We start from the raw sequence: 16,902 nt of genomic DNA, 5'->3' as shown, positions 1-16,902 counted from the left end.
GGCTATGCCTCTTGCCCCCTACATTTTTATTGAATAATTCACTAACAGAACCATAGTGATAATCAAAGATTTAATGAATCTCAAAATTCTTGAGCTAGTCAGAGAATTAGTTTTCCCTGCTCTGGTAGAATCTGATCAGATAATTTTTTCCAATGCTCATTGTTTGTGAACTCCTAAAATGAGCAAACATTTATGACATAGCCCAACCTAGATTTTTGGTTTGGTTTGCAGATGGGGAGTAGGAGTTGGAAGTGGGTAGGCAGGTGTTGTCTCTAGAGCAGTTCATTTTTCAACAGAACTGCCCACATCTCTCTTCTGATGGCAGCCCTCCTTTCTACTTTTCTCTCCAACAGAACTTTGTGTCACTTCATCTGAATTCAAGATTTTTCCAGTCAAAGGGAGTAATCGCCGTTTTCTCCTTCTTCCAGTTCCCAGGCCACATCTCCAAGGCTTGACTTAATGAGTAGGCTACAGTGCCCTCTCTATCCATATCTCTGGCCGTGGTCAATACCTAAAATGCCAAGCACTTCTCGCCACCTTTTCCTCAGCCTCTAATTGGTACCTTTCTAGGACCCAGCTGACAGAGAACTTGTTGCCACTGGAGCTGTTCTAGTGGAGACTTTGCTTTGTCCCCTCCCCTCTTCCCTCCATCCTTTCCAGGAAGAAATGAAAGGGTGAGGAGGAAACGCCACAAGTTTTGCACTGCTGAGGAAAAATCAGTTTTAAGAAACCCGAGGCAACCATTTTGTGATGCCCATGAAAAAAACACGCAACATCTCTCCCCCCGCCCCCCTCGCCTCCCCTCCCACATCCCCCTCAAACCATTGCTACAGGCCGGGCTGGCGCCAGGGAGAACCAAGTGGGAGAAGAGCGAGAGAGCTAGGGAGTGAGCCAATTCCCCTGGCCTGGCCACCTGTCGCACAGCAGCCATCTACCCTGGGGGGAGACTGCTCGCTCCCTGCCTCTTCGAGGAGACACACCTGGGACCTGCAGTGCGGTCTGCTCTGCTCTGCAGCCGCCACCGCCCGCTGCTGCTCAGCCCCAGCCCGGGGAGCCCCGGGAGCCCTGAGGGCTGGGGCGAGGGTTTCGAGGCCAGCCTGCTGAGCTGCTCCCGCTTCTCCAGCCCCCCACCCGACCTCCCCCTCCTCTGCCTGAAGGCCGCACGAACCAGGCTGAGAGGGAGGAATTGGGGGGGTGGGGGAAGGAGGGAGATGTAGAGGAACCTACTGCTTGCTGCTCTTTGGGCGAGAGGAAGGAGAGGAAGGAGGTGGTGGTGGTGCAGGGGGCAGAGAGGAAAGCCAGCTGGAGAAGGGAAGGCGCGGAGGCACAAGGGAGGTGGCTGACTGGCTCCCTCTGACAGCCCAACATGGTCGCTGCGCACGCTGCCCATTCTTCCTCCTCCGCAGAGTGGATCGCCTGCCTGGATAAAAGGTACCACAAGAACTCTTCCCCACCTCCCAGCACCCCGTTTTCTCCCAACCTCGCCCCCGCCTCTCCTTCTATACAGTTCTGCTGCTGCAGCAGCAAGGAGCTGCTGTTTGCACTGCGGCTCCGGGCATCTCTGCATCCCGTGCCTCCCTCCCCAACACCAGCACCTGCTTCTTTGGAGATGAAGAGCAATCAGAGAGTCCGCAAGATGCCGGGGAAGAAGAGGGGATGGTGGGGGAGGAATTGGGGGAGTGCAAGGGGAGGGGCCGTGGCCCAGCATCTCCCAAGGGGGTGTTAGAAGAGATACTCTCTCACCCATTCCGTTGGAGTAATAATACACGTGGTGAAGGGAAATGAAATGTGGTTACCTTTAAAAAAATCCCCCCAATCCTCTAGCCCCTCTCTGTCCTTCAACAGCTGTCACTAAGCTGTTTCTCTGGAGAACCCCACTTCTACTAGTGCAGGAAAGCAGAGATAGAAAAATGAATTTGCCTGGTAGTTTGGCCCAAGGAGGAGGGGGACATTTTTCTTAAATAGTCCCCGAGGTTTAGGGTAAAAGATAAGGCATCCTAATGATTCTTTCTTGCTCTGTGAATCAAAGTAAAGGGCCCCAGTTGGATATTTCAACTCCCTTTGCATATTTATTAACAGCTCTCTCCTCAAGGTCCGTGCATTAGCTAGGTCGTGAGGCGGCCTGGCTAGTTTTTTTTTTTTCTTTTTTGGGGGTTTCTTTTTTTGGGGGGGCATTCTGGAAAATAACCTTCCTTTTTCCACATAAAGGAGCAGCCAGATCATTTTAACTTCTAAGTTAAGTTCCATTAAGAAGGATTCTGTGTGTGTATTGGAGGTGGGGGTGTGATTTCCCAGGCTATGACAAGATAATTTTGTGTTTGACCAGATTGTAGGTTTAACAGTAAACATTACACAGTATGTAAGACATCATAGTTTATTACCCTGATTAAAAGGTGCAGCATCTGAACTGTGCTTGGAATTAAAATCTAAGCAAAGCAATTTCACAGTGTAAACCATTTAGAATTTTAGAGTTTGAGATGGTGCTGGTTGGGAATATTTCAATGTCATGCTGCTATCTGCATAACATATCTATTTATAGTTGTGTGAAATATTGCGCTCTGCCATATTGAAACCTTTACAATGAACAGATTTGTAGCCAATTAGAGATCGGAAATCTGATATATAGATTGTATGCTCCAAAATGATAAGAGAAGTTTGTAGAGGATTTAAACAGTTTGGAGAAAAAAGAATGCTATGTATTTTTTTTTAATCTAATATAGCTGACAAACGTTTAGGGGAAAGTCTGACTTTCATTTGCCATATACTAGCAAAATTTTTGGCAAGGGGTGCCTCTATTTATATAAAAAACAATATATACCAATATCAGAGAAGTTACGTTCAATAAATGGCAAGAAAACTTCAATGATAGTTAAATTATACAAAATTATTTCCTGGAACTAGAAGCATTTAAAAGAATAGTCTGCTAATGTGGTGAGTAATCTGAATTTAATTGTTTATGAAAAATGGTTATAAAAATAGAAAACCAGGCTCCTGTACTTAATGCATGTATAAAATAACTAGTTATTAATGCTTTCTAAATACTTTTTAAAATAATAAACTTTATTTTTTCATTTGCTCTAAGGTTTAATATGAGACTTATTTGCATGTTTATGATGGCTAATAATTCACCGGGGAATCTTTTAGCCAGCATTTTCCTGTGACAAAAATCATATAGAAAAGTCAGCACTTAACTGATCTGTTTTTGAGCTGATTCTTTTTGTAATATCTCTGTCCTACTGAAACTGCTTGAAATTTGATTTTTAAAATGTAGAGCTATTATTAACCAATCTGTCATCAGCCACAAAGGCTACAAATCTGCAAGTTAAAATAAATCTTTAAGGCTTAATTACTTAAACAATGTTAAAGAGTTTCTCTTTGGGGTATGGTGAAAAGAGCAATAGGCTATATAAAAGCTGGAGCCCAGGGTTCTAGCACCAGTACCGGTGGTAATAACGCAGGATGTGATTTTGGGCAAGTCAGTTCACCACTGTCTGCCTAAGCTTTCTGAGAGGCAGCGTGGTGTAGTGGATAGAGTGCTGGACTCGGAGTCAGGAGAGACCTGGGTTTGAATCCCACCTCTGACACTTCCTAGCTGTGTGACCATGGGCAAGTCACTTAAAATCTCAGCGCCTCAGTTTCCTCATCTGTAAAATGGGGATAATAATACCTGTAGTACTTACCTCCCCGGGAGAATATAATGATGAGGTAAGTACTACAGGTATTATCCCCATTTTAGAGATGATACAAACCTTACAGAGCTGTGGTGAAGATCAAATGAAATAAGATATGGGAAGTGCTTTGCATGCTCTGAAGACATATATAAACACCACCAACAATTATTATTAGTAGTATCTATAAAATGGGAATAATAATATCTGCCCTGCTTATTTCATGGGGATGCTGAAGGATCAAATGAACTAATGCACATGAAATCATTCTGCAAAGCCTAAAGCAATATAGAAATGTAAGAAGGTTACTAGTTTATGATAGCAAAGACAACTTTGCATTTCTCTCACTATGTCTAGAAGGTACCATATCTTGATGTGGATATATAGTAAATAAAAGGCCAAACATTTATATCATCTGAAAAGAAACTAGAGTATGATATATAGTGATAAATAATGCATATCAGTAGTGATACAGAATCTAGTTATATCCACAAAGAAGTTTATAATCTTTTTTTGTTCTTGCTTATAGACACATAACCTGCAGTGTCTCAGTTGAGTGACATATTTAAATGTCAAGAGAGATCACAGACTAAACCAGACAACTTAGCTGTCCTGGTGTGTCAGGAATGTTGTGATCTCTTCTAGCTGGCTGATGAGTTCTTTAAATATTAATGTTTTCATTTTAAAAGAGGCTTTGTTTGTAGTTACTTTGCTGGTCTTTCTTAGTTTTGGTTTAATTTTTTTACAAGTCCCTTAAACAAAATATATTAATCAAATCCTCATTTAATATGAGATTTTGTGGAAGAGACAAAAGAAGTATTTCAAAGAACATGCCATTGGTGTGTTTGCTATTTTACTCAGTGTAGTTTGGGGCAAATCACTTAACTCTGACTCAGTTTCCTTCAGGGTAGTTCTCTTGATCTTAAGAAGCTACCCTCTAGTTGGAAACATCATGCTTACATATAAATAAATTAACCAGACAAAAATGGGATCTATTAGGGAAGTTTTTTGCTCTTCTTTCCCCTAGATACTCCACACTCTCACTTTCTATTGTGACCTCTGAATTGGCCTGAACTCCATTCTCTCAGCTTCAATATCCCTCTATCTCACCTCCCACATTCAGTTATTTGCCAAATTTTATAAATTTTTTCCTCACACTTATCTCTCTCCATCCTTTTCTTTATATTTCCATTACTGACTTTGCTGCCTCTAGTGTCTTCAATCTTAACTATACTTGATTTAAACTCCATTACCATAGAAAAACCTTTCCTGACTACTCCAGCCCCAAAGAGCACCTGTTCTTTAGACTTCTTTGGTAAATATTGTCTTTTGTTACATCTATTCTCTGTGTCCTGGAATATAATTCCCATGTTTTAATTCTACTTAATTTTTCATGTTTCTAGTTGAAAAAATATAATTATGAAATCTAGAACTGAAAGGAAGAGGCATTAGGTTATACTCGAACTAGCTCCTATCAGTTTGAGAAAATTAATTGCAAGATTTTCAGAATAAAATTTTTTGACCTCAGTAAATACTATAAATACTATAAATCATGGCTACATATATTGTCTAGATGTAAAAAAATGAAGGAGAAAATAATAATAATGACAAAAAACTTAAAAATATGTTACACATGAATCTTTCTGGCTCTAGGTCCAGCACTTTAGCTAGTTCACCACTTAATTGTTATATATGATGTGTATATGTATACATACACATATAGGTATATATGTTCATTTAATAGTTATACAACACTTTTAGGTTTATAGAGTTCTATCTATATTATTTCATTTGATCCTCACAATAAACCTGTGAAGTAGGTGCTCTTGTTTATTATTATTATTATTAGAAATAGGATGGTAGATCTAGACCAAAGAGAACTCTTAGTCAACAACAACAACAACAATGATGATGATGATAAAAATTTTCATAGGACTTAAAAGTTGACTGAGTGACTTGCCTGTACTTGCTTATGGTTACAGAGGTACTAACTATCAAGGTAGGATTTGAATCCAAATCTTTGAACTCCAAAGTTAATCCTCTTTATCCTATACCACACTGCTTCACATGTCTGTGTGGATGTGTGTGTGTGCGTGCTATTTAGTGAAAACATTTATGTTTTCAGCATGCAATATTTCTAATGCAGAGGCATTAATTTTACAACTTTATCACACATGTGAGTAGAACTTATGCTAACTCATAAGTCACTATCTGAACTATAAAATGACTAACAGATGCATCAATACATTTCTGTATTCATGATCTTACTGTGTACAGTATCCCATCCTTTAGTATAAATCTTAACCTATTCATGGTCTCCCCTTCTGTAATTCTTGTTTGTATCTTTTCAGCAACCTATCATAGGGATTCTAGTTAATGTGCTGGAAGCATTTTCTAAATCTTTTTTAATTTAATAGATAATGTTGCAATATTTGGACTTTCCACATTATAATCACTTGCTCTCAGTATTTGATGAGTCAATCTTCTTTTCTACTTTTAAATTAATTTGATAATACATTTTATAACACTTTATACCACCAATTATCATTGGTGTTTACTATAACTTATTTATTCTGTTCCTTTATAAGTATTTCATTGCTTTTTGAGTCAGTTGCAATTTTGATTCTTTGGAAATTGTTGTATCTTATAATTCTGAATCATATAACATTCCCAAAAGGATACTGAAGTTGAAAAGATGGATTTTTGCGTCAGAGAATGAGCTTAAAATAAATTATAATTGATAGAATGATGGGAAAAAGGAGATACTACTCAACTGTTATCTTGCTTTATTCTTCTGTCAAAAATGAACATCTTTGAACTGGAAAGAAGAAAATAAAAGTAGCTAATATGAGTTGATAATTATAAAGATATTAATTAATATAATGTTTAGGATTATAATAAAATATAAGTGAAAGGTAATAAATAAAAAGAGATTAAGAAAATTCCTAGATGTCTTTTCTCAATAAATCAATAAATATTTATTAAGTATCATAACAATAACTGTACTCTATGCCAGGGAAACAAATATAAGATCAAGACAGTCCCTGTCCTCAAAGGAATTTACATTCTACAGGGTGAAAGAGTATATAGCATGTATATAAAATAAATATATGGTGATGGTGAAATATTGCTGATAACTGGGGAGCAAAGGCCTCTAGAAGCAATTTGCATTTGAATGGAACTTTGAAGTGGGCTAATAGTTTTAAGAGGTGGCAATGAAGAGGCAAGTGGGATTGATTGTCTAAAGATATAGAGATGAGAGATAGAATGTCATGTATTACGAAGGAATGCAATTCGCCTAGATGGATTTAGGTGTAAAGTTCTCTATGAGAGAGTAATGAGCCATATATAATAGAAAAATATTAGAGACCTTTCCAGTAAGATCAGAGTTAAAGAAGGAATTTTCCTTTTTATTCCTATTATTTTATATAGTTCTATAGTGATAAGACAAAAATAGAAATTGAAGGAATAAGCATAAGTAAAAAAGAAAACAAAATGCATTAGTGGGAACTTACTTTTCACTTTATCTCTAATAGTGTCCAACGACTTTTACCTTTGATGAAGGTAAGGTACTTAGAGAAACAATACCAGACTTCAAACTAAATTTCAAAGCTATACACATCAAAACAATTTGGAACTAGCTAAGAAATGGAGTGTTTGATTAATAGAACAAGTTAGGTACACAAATATAGTAGTAACTGACTATGACAATGTAGTGTTTGATAAATACAAAAAGCCACTCTTTGAGATAAGAACCAACTACTGACAAAAACTGTTGGGAAAACTAGAAAGTAGTTTGGTAGAAATTAAGTTTAATCAACATCTCGTACTATATCCAAAAATAAGGTCAAAATAGGTACATGATTTAGACATACTAAAGTAAGGATACTATAAGTAAGTTAGGAGAGCATGGAAAAATGTACTTTTTAAATCTTTGGAAAGAATTTATGATCAAATAGAGGTAGAATCATGAGAAGCAAAATGGATAATTCTGATTACATTAAATTTTCAAAGTTTTAAAATTAATGCAGCCAAAATTAGCAGGAAAATAGGAAACAAGGAGAAAAATTATAGCAAGTTTCTCTGAAAAAGACCATTTTTCAAACATACAGAGAACTGAATAAAATATATCAAAATAAGAACCATTTCCCAATTGATACGGATATGAACAGGTAGTTTACAGAAGAAATCAAAACTTTTATGAAATGCAAATGAAAACAATTCTGAGGGACCACTTCATATCTATCATATTTACTTACATGACAGAAAAAAAGAAAATGATTAATGCTGGAGGGGATGTGGAAAAATTGGGACACTAATTCATTGCTGATTGAATTGTGAATTAGTACAACCATTCTGGAAAGCAATTTGGAACTATGCCCAAAGGGCATACCTTTTCTCCCAATAATATCACTACTAAGTCTGTATCCCAAAGAGCTGGAAGAAAAGGGAAGAGGATCTATTTGTGCAAAAATATTTATAGCAGCTCTTTTGGTGGTGGCAAAGAATTGGAAATGGAGGTGATGTCCATCCATTGGGGAATGGGAGAAGAAGTTGTATAATATGATTGTGATGAAATACTATTGTGTTATAAGAAATGACAAGCAAGCAGAATGACTTTTGAAAATTCTGTGAAGACTTATATGAACTGATACAAAGTGAAGTGAACAGTAATATTGTAAGGATGATCAACTGCAAATGACTTAGATACTCTGATCAACACAATGATCCAAGATAATTCCCAAGGATCCATGATAGAACAAGCTGTCTACCTCCACAGGGAGGACCGGTGAACTCTGAATGTAAATTATTTTGCCACATGGCTAATATGAAAATATGTTTTGCATGACCTCACATATATAATCAGTATCAAATTACTTGTCTTCTCAAGGAGGGGAGAGAGGCAGGAAGAAAGAAAAGAATTTGGAACTCAAAATTTAAAAGCATGAATGTTAAGTATTTTTATTTATGATTGGGAAATATTTATTGAAATAACATTTTAAAAAATGTATTTTTAAACAGGCACTTGGGGAGCAAAAGATACTTGAAGAAGACATGTTAGCAATAGCACCTTCAGTGTGATTTTCTGATATTACAATCTTTACACTTTGTAAGGAGGACATGGCCTCCTTTCATTTAGTGTGATAGCTTTTTCTTGAGAAAAGACTTACATTTATATCTTATTCTCAGTTTATGTAGAAAAATTACTCTTTCTGCCTCCATGTTTCTCTCTTTTCTCTATTACCTTCCTCTCCCTTCTTCCCAAACACTCAGATTCTGGCCTCATTTCTGATCTTCATAGAAGCTTTGAGCTTCTCTGTTTCTGAGTTGGTCTGTTTTACCTTTTCCTAGACTTTCTGGGGTCCCACCATTTTTGTACTGGGTTTATGATGGACATCTAATTGTCTTTAGCCCTCCTGCAATTTAGAGCCTCTGATCTCACTATTTTTACCTTTCCTAGTAGAAGGGACTATATAGATGTGCATGCACCACCACAATGGACAAAATCCTGTCTTCTCAAGAAATCACTCAGTAGAAACAAGCAAAAGCTCTTTAGACTTCCAGGTTATCATTTTATGTACTTATCAAAAAATGAATGAAATTTATTTTGATGTTTATGATCCTTTTTGAGAAAAAGAGAAGCTGGCCATTGAATTCTTAATAGTGCATAAAGAGAAAGACAAACTTTTTGATATGCACTTAAAATAGTTTTCACTGGATTTTGAACTTCTTGCATTTTTGGTGGATATATAAACTCCCCCATTCTACCCACAGAATTTTCTCTTACATTTTCAAGCAAATTATTTTAATGGTGACTAATTTTTTTATAAAGTGTGTACTGTGCAATCCTAAGTTAAATGTGCTACTTTCAAAACAATAACAACAAAACTCCTCCAAGATATCCAGGGGAATTAACTTTTTGTTTGTTGGCTTTGAAGGGTTTAAACAGTATCCTATCACTGTATAATTTAAATTTATAAATTAAAATAATTTATAATTTAAATAACATATCATTTTAATGTTCATATATGTGGTGCAAATGTGTGTTATATTTATTAATGTTCTTTGTGATACCTTAGTAATCAACTGAAGGTCATGGATGGCATCTTTTTCATTCTGTCTCCATTGTGTCAGCTTCCATGTTAGAACTACATAATGATAATAAACTTTGGCAAGGAAACCAAAAATTGCTCCATTGCACTTTGTTGCAGTTAGAAGCTTAAACAAGCATGACCCCCTAAGTATGGAGGTAGACATGTCATTATGTAACTCCTCTGAGACGCTAATTCCCTGGCAGGATGGCCAGGGGAGTGCTGGTGTTACTTGTTTTTCTACTCCTGATGGGTATAACTTGTGCTAATGTTTGATCAGGAATCAGTCTTCTGGTATTAGTCAAGTCTTTGACAATGTCTTCCTTCTATCACTAGTAGGTGAGACGTCTGACAGAGAACCTGTTCCATCTGCCTTAAGGAGTACCAGTTATAATATCATGCAGACACTTGATAAATAGTCCTTGAATGCTTTTTAAAGATAAATAATTAAATAGGATACCAGGTCTTTATTTAGTTGCTCAAAATAAATTATTATTCAGAGCAACAGTTTCTGTTAAGTTGTGTAGATCATTATGGAACCTTGATAACACTGTTCTCTTTAGAAAATATAATTTGGGATGTCAGAATGTCATTACAAAAGTGCCAACAGAATATTGTTATAAAATAGTCTTACCTATTAGAAAGAGCTTTGTGGACATTTATACACTCTAATATAAACATTAGGATAAAGTTAGCTTTTATTCTTTTTAGTTTTCAGATGCTTTTGCTCTGACATTATAGCTCTTGAGTTTATGACTACTCTCTTATCATTCTCACAATTGAATTTCACATTATCTGGTTTGCTTTTGTTCTTATTGCTTTCAACAGCTTTGTTATAATGACTTTAGAGCTGCGCTCTGCCAAACTTCTTTGCCCGTGAACATTGAGATTGAGAGCTATATGTGTGTGTATGTACATGTTTGTGTTTTATATATATGCATATATACATAAATGTATATACATGCACATATATGTATGACACCAATGCTGACCCTATGGATAAAGTATAAAGGAATAAACCGAGAAGATCAAGGAAAAATTTGGGGCAAAATACAAGAAATTAAACTTTCATACCAAAAAAAGTGCTGCCTTTAGTTATTTTGTATTTGCTATAGTAAATACTGTAGTTATCAGTATTTAACATTTTAGAGAGAAATATAATTTCAGAATTACAGAATTTCTCAAACAGTCCCTAATCTTCTTGTGTGGAATATCAGGATTCCTTTCCAGAATGAGGAAAGGAAAAGAAAGAGAAGGAAAGACAGAGAGAATAATGAAGAGGAGGGGAGAAAAGAAGAGAGAAGAAGAAAGGAAAGAAGAGAATAAGTAAAAGACAGAATAAAAGAGGAAAGGAGAGGAGAGAGATCACACTGGTAAAACCTTTTAATGGCAACAGTGCAAATGTGCAGAATACAGAACTATTGGATGCCTTTTCCCTTGAGTCTATATGATTATATTCCTCTATTGCTGGAGAAATTTTGTATGTGGGATTGTGCTGTAAACTGCTTTAGTCTTAGGCTCAGAGAACATTAAAGAGTTTTGTTGTGATGAAAATCTATCCTAAGGATTTATCCTTGAAGATATCTGAGTCATTCTTTATTCTGAATGTATGCCAGCCCTCCTCTTACTAAATTAACATGGGATTTGTGGTTTCTTACAAGAATTTTGATGAAAAGTTGCCTCCTCTTGCTTATACAAATTGTTTTAATTATCTTACTGGATTAAATTAAGCTCAGTTAACTTTTATGGTGAATCTCCTCCTCTGTGCAAGGCACAGTGCTTTTTCTTGGTAGAAAATAGAAAACAATATAGGCCATATGTGCCAAGTGGACTTCAGTGGAATGGGGAGATGAAGCAAATGCATCATTACTTGTAATACAAGGCATAACATGTTAAGGGCAAGGAGAGGTCACTTTCAGTTGGGGAAATTATGAAAGGTTTCTTGATGAATGCAGATCTTGATGTAGGACTGAAGGGGAAGGGAAAGATTACTAAAAGCAGAAGTATAGAAAGAAGGAGTATGTTTCGGGCATGACGGTTGGCATGCAAAAACATGGAAAGGAGAAGGCAGAGGGCACAGTATTAGATCAGGGAACTTTCATTTATTTATATTTCATATTCAGAATGATAATATTGGAGCTCCACTGTGATATGACAATGTTTTCCCCAAACTTATTGGAAAATATAGTAACATTAGATCTGTTTTTGCTTTTTCTTTGATTATGGTGCCTGATATATATTAAGAATTTAATAGATGTTTATTAATTTACTGATATATGAGTATTCGTGCTTAAATCAGTGATTTGATCTTGATTTTAATTCTAAAGAAAATAAAATATAGAAACATTTCCCTCAGTGAGAATGATTATAAGTTCTTTTATTGTTCAGCCACAGTAGTTTTCTTTCTTTTTTTTTAATTAATAGCTTTTTCACAGTAGTTTTCTAAGCAGATGTGATTATGCAAAAAAGTCTATCAAATAATGTCTATGTGATGTTAAATTATGGAAGTAAAGAAAATAGACTGATACTTGTTTGCACTTTGAGTTCCATACTATCTTGACTTGCTTTTTAACAAACCTTCCACATATGTTGTCCCTCCTTTATAATGTGAGCTCCTTGTGAATAGGGATTGTTTTACTTTTCTATTTGTATTCCCAACATTTAGCACAATGATTTACACATAGTAAGTATTTAGTGCCTTATTCATTAATTTACTCATCTTACTTTTTTTTATTTTTTTTTTTTTTGCTAAGGCAATTGGCGTTAAGTGACTTGCCCAGGGTCACACAGCTAGATTATCTAATATTTTAAAGATTTTATTAAAAACCTTACTTATAAATATATTTATTGACATCTTTTTAACTATATATATATATATATATATATATATATACACCTTACTTATATAGATGTATTTTATTAATGTTCTTGTTTTCACTTTGCCTCAATTTCCCCCAGTACTCTTCCCATTATGCCAAACCAAAAAGCTGTACTTTATATAATGGAACTTTGGTGCATGTTCAAATAATCGAAGAAGGAGGCATTTACATGGGATATAACAGGGGCCTGTGAGAAGACACACAATTACATTGGCTTACCACATGGGTGAAAATAGCCTCTTTTTATTGGTTTCATAGCCATAAGTCTATGTATCTTTAAAATTACCACACTGGTAGATCTTTCTTTTCTAGGATTGCTTAGGAGTAGAGGATTTGTTCACTCACTGAGTATCAGGATACAGTAATTGATGAAAGGCCTCAGGGCCCCTTCCCCTCTGCTTCTTTTTTTGATTATCCTACTCAGTTATAAATGTAGAAATTACAGTTCCCAGATCTGAGAGCTCAAGCCACAGTGAACTTGAAGCCTAAGAATCCCAGAAAGAAGCCTTAAGAAAATAGGTTTCTTGGGTGGAAGTGTAGTAAAGATTTTGGACTTGGAAACTGGTGGGACTGGTATTATACAGCAATCTTTTTCCCTTGCCAGATACAGAGGTACATAAGGGAAGTTATGTGCAGGTGTTTTGGGGAGAAATGTTTGTATGTTTTTTCTTGTTATACTTTTGAAGTAAGTATTCCTTAGTAAAAGTTAATCTATTAAATTAAATGGAACTGAGATGCTTGATCAGTAATGGATAATGCTGGGATAGGATGAAATTTAATGAATTTGGACTTTAGAGAGTGGGAGACCAGAAGGATCATGATGACACTTTAAAAAATATTTTTTAAAAGAAAAAGGATAATAGAAAAAAATTAACTACTTTTCAATACATAAAAACCCTGATTATATATAGATATAAATATAGGTATCTATATGTATAAGACCTTACTTATAAATATATTTTATTGATATCTTTTTTTATCACATATATAACTTACCTTTATAAATGTATTTTATTAATATCTATATTTATTAGTAATGTTTCTATATATAATTTCATACTCTTAGACAACACATACACATACTTCTTCAAAGTAGTAAAGAGGAATGTCATCTCTTTTAGCTAATTTTGTTCTTTTAATTTTGAAACTTTCATTTTTGTGGCTGTGCTTTCCTCTATTATTGCAGCTAATGTATTTTTTTTTATTTTGTCTCTGCTTACTTCACTCTAAGTCCACCTAAGTTTTTCATATTTCCTCTGTATTGACCATATTCATCCTTTCTTACAGCATATTATTATTCCATTACATTCAACTACTACCACTATTTATTTAATCATTCTTCAAAAAATGAGCATCTGTTTTTGTTTTTCCCTCCAATACTTTGCTTTTACAAAAATGATGTTATAAATATTTTGATGTGTAAAGAGCCTTTCTTTTTGTTAATGACCTTGTTGGGGTCTATGGAATCTCTGGGTCAAAAGAGATGGACATTTTAGCCAATTTATTCGCATAAATCCAAATTGCTTTCCAAAATTTTTTTTGACTAATTTATCACTCCACCAACAATGCGTTAATATTTCCATCTTTCCTTAACCCTATCTTTTGTCATTTTGCTAATTTGCTGCCTGTTAAGTGAAACATGAATATTGTTTTGATTTGCCTTTTTGATGTTTTGGTGCTTTGGATATTTTTTTCATTATGGCTCTTAATAGTTTAAAGTTCATTTGAGAACTATTGTTCTATTACAGGATAACATTTGAAGATCTTACTTCTTAAGAAACAGAGAAATAATTTGGTGGTGTCTAAATTAAGAAGATAAATATATTTCTCTTTTTTTTATTCCTAGGAAATTTCTCAGTTACAATAAACACTTAGATTAACTTTGAACAACAAAAACAAGATAGTATTATTGGCTAATTGGAGTAGCCTCAGTAGGAAAGGAAATTAGATTTAAAAGAATACTGTAAAGTACTTTAGACTAATCCCTTAGTAAAAGATTAAAAAGGAAACCAATTAATATTTAAGGTAAGGATACCTTAGGCAAGCATCAATGAATAACACTTTTGCTCTTGGGATCTTTCTAAAAGGAAAAGACAAAGAAAGAGAATTTTATTCTTTAAGAAGAACATTGTTTGACCTCAATAAATTTAAAATGCCACAGCGATTTACAAGTAAAATTACTTTTTAAATTTACAAGTATTTACCAGTAAATACTGGATTATACTCTTCCAGTATTTCTCCAGCTATCTAAAAGTGTGCTATGAGTCTGGATTTAGAATTGGAAGAGATATTAGGACCCAACCTCATTATTTTACATGTGAAAAAATTGCAGCCAGAAAGACTGAAGAATGTGTCTGAGATGATGTAAATAGCAAGTAGCAAGTCAGGACCTCTAGCTCCAAATCCAACATTCTTTCTACTAAACTGAGCTGTTATAATAAGCAAATTTAAAAAAGAAAGAGAAAAAATTATTCTGTCCAATAGTATTTCCTAAGGAGGGAATGGACATACCACAAGAAAGTAGCAAAATCTCTATGTGTGTCTACCTCCCTGTTTCATGCTTTGTTTGTTGAACAAATATGTGTTTCCATATATGAAGGAAATTTATGAGTTCTTACCATATACACAAGAGTTTTAAAGTTGTTTCTATTCTACCAAGTCAACTGTTGAGTTGCAAATAATAAAAACAAAAATAATGGGATTTTATATTCACCACACATTCCAGATATTTATGTGACACATAGACATGTGATCTGTCTAGAGAATACTTTTTCATGAGTTCAATCCAGAATTGAATAAGAGGAAAAAAGAGGAATGGGCTGGATTTGGGGACTGAAAAGTTCACTAAAAACAATCATTTCATCTTATAGTGTGAGGCAAGATTGTAGCATCAGAGGAAGTTCTGGATTAGATTTCAAAAAACATCATAGGTTCAAATCTCAATATGTTTAACTCCTTTGTGACTAATTATAGCTCCGAAGAGTTGGAACTAGAGGACTTCAAAGGTCATTTGCAGTTTAAATTTATCACCTATAAATATTTGTGAATATTAAAATGTTGAAATATCTAAAATAATAAAATTTTGAATTACCCAAAGGACAATAGAGAAATATATAGAGAACAACTAGAGGCCTATGGAATGTTGTTGCAAGGAAATGTATGATTGGATCTGATTCTGTAGTGAGAATAAAGCATTATTGATCCATGTGTCTCAGTGATATCCTCAAAACATAAGACCTTGAGGAGCAGGTCTCAAACTTTTTCATTCCCTTACTCCCTTGGTTCTCAATAAACCTTCACGTATGCCCTATGAAAGAAAATAAATTCTAGAATCTACAATATACATGCACAAAAGAAATAGAGATTAAATTTCATTATGAAAACTTTATTTAAGTATATGACAATTTTAGGATCATAAAGTCACTTAATTTTCATCATAATACAATAAATTTAGAGAGATCTTTGATTCTATTTCTTATCAATCAAGTTTTATTCTCATTCTTTTCTGAAAGAAATACCTGTATATTGATTTATTTCTTGCTTCATATTTAATGGCTAACAAGATCGAGAATCCTGATTGACAGAGAGAAGTTATTATAAAGGGAAATAAAGCTTTATGTACATGTTTACAAGGAATGGGATATGCTTCTCCAGAGGTACCTCCAAAATTTTGTTATTTTATTGATGGAAAAGCAATTCAGATTTTCTGGCTATTGTGGAAGCTAATTAACTCATCATTTACTGAATCATTGTTGCCTTTTAAAAAAAATAAATCTAGGCCAGTATAAGAGTTTCATATCTAAATCTCATTCTTTTGTCTTTAGTCAGAAGGAATTATTTCTTCAACTGTCTTTCAAAGTTTTAAGGCACATTCAGGTTCATTCTTTTTTCCCACAATTTTTTTTTAAGCAGCTCAAAGTCTGCTTGTCTTGATAAATTCCATGCCTGATATTTTTCAGAGCTATAATCCTCCTTTCTACTATCCCTTTTATTCCAGTTAAAAGTTACAAGAAACAGTCTTCTCCCTACCTACTGTCCAGAAGGAAATAAATTGGACCAGAAGCAAACTTCTAAAAGGTTGCTGACCATGGTGCTAAAAAACCAAAAACAAAAAAAACAACTTAATTGATATGCATTTAAAAAAAGACTAAAGAAAAAATTGGTAAAAAAAAAAATCATGAAGAAAGAGTAAGGAAATAATAATAACTTCTAAGAAATTTACGAAATAGAATTGTTGGTGCTTAGACACAAGTCATGAGTGAG

General features: G+C 34.6%; 1 protein-coding gene across 5 annotated transcripts in view; it reads left to right on the top strand.

Annotated features, from left to right (window-relative positions):
* Positions 1-796: 796 nt before the first annotated feature.
* The window catches only part of RAPGEF4 (Rap guanine nucleotide exchange factor 4), a 339,342-nt gene continuing 323,236 nt past the window's right edge, over positions 797-16,902 (top strand). For 2 of the 5 annotated variants that reach the window (XM_031960444.1, XM_031960441.1), the window contains exon 1: positions 797-1,431. In XM_031960444.1, the coding sequence (XP_031816304.1) occupies positions 1,367-1,431 (65 nt within the window). In that variant the 5' untranslated portion in view covers positions 797-1,366. Of the gene's footprint in view, positions 1,432-2,533; positions 2,932-16,902 lie in introns of those variants that run through there. The other 3 variants (XM_031960446.1, XM_031960443.1, XM_031960445.1) reach the window with 2 other exon arrangements.

The sequence above is a fragment of the Sarcophilus harrisii genome, chromosome 3, assembly GCF_902635505.1.
Source record: "Sarcophilus harrisii chromosome 3, mSarHar1.11, whole genome shotgun sequence".
NCBI lineage: Eukaryota > Metazoa > Chordata > Mammalia > Dasyuromorphia > Dasyuridae > Sarcophilus > Sarcophilus harrisii.
Note: the sequence above shows the minus strand (reverse complement) of the source record. Positions and strands in the feature narration are given on the sequence as shown.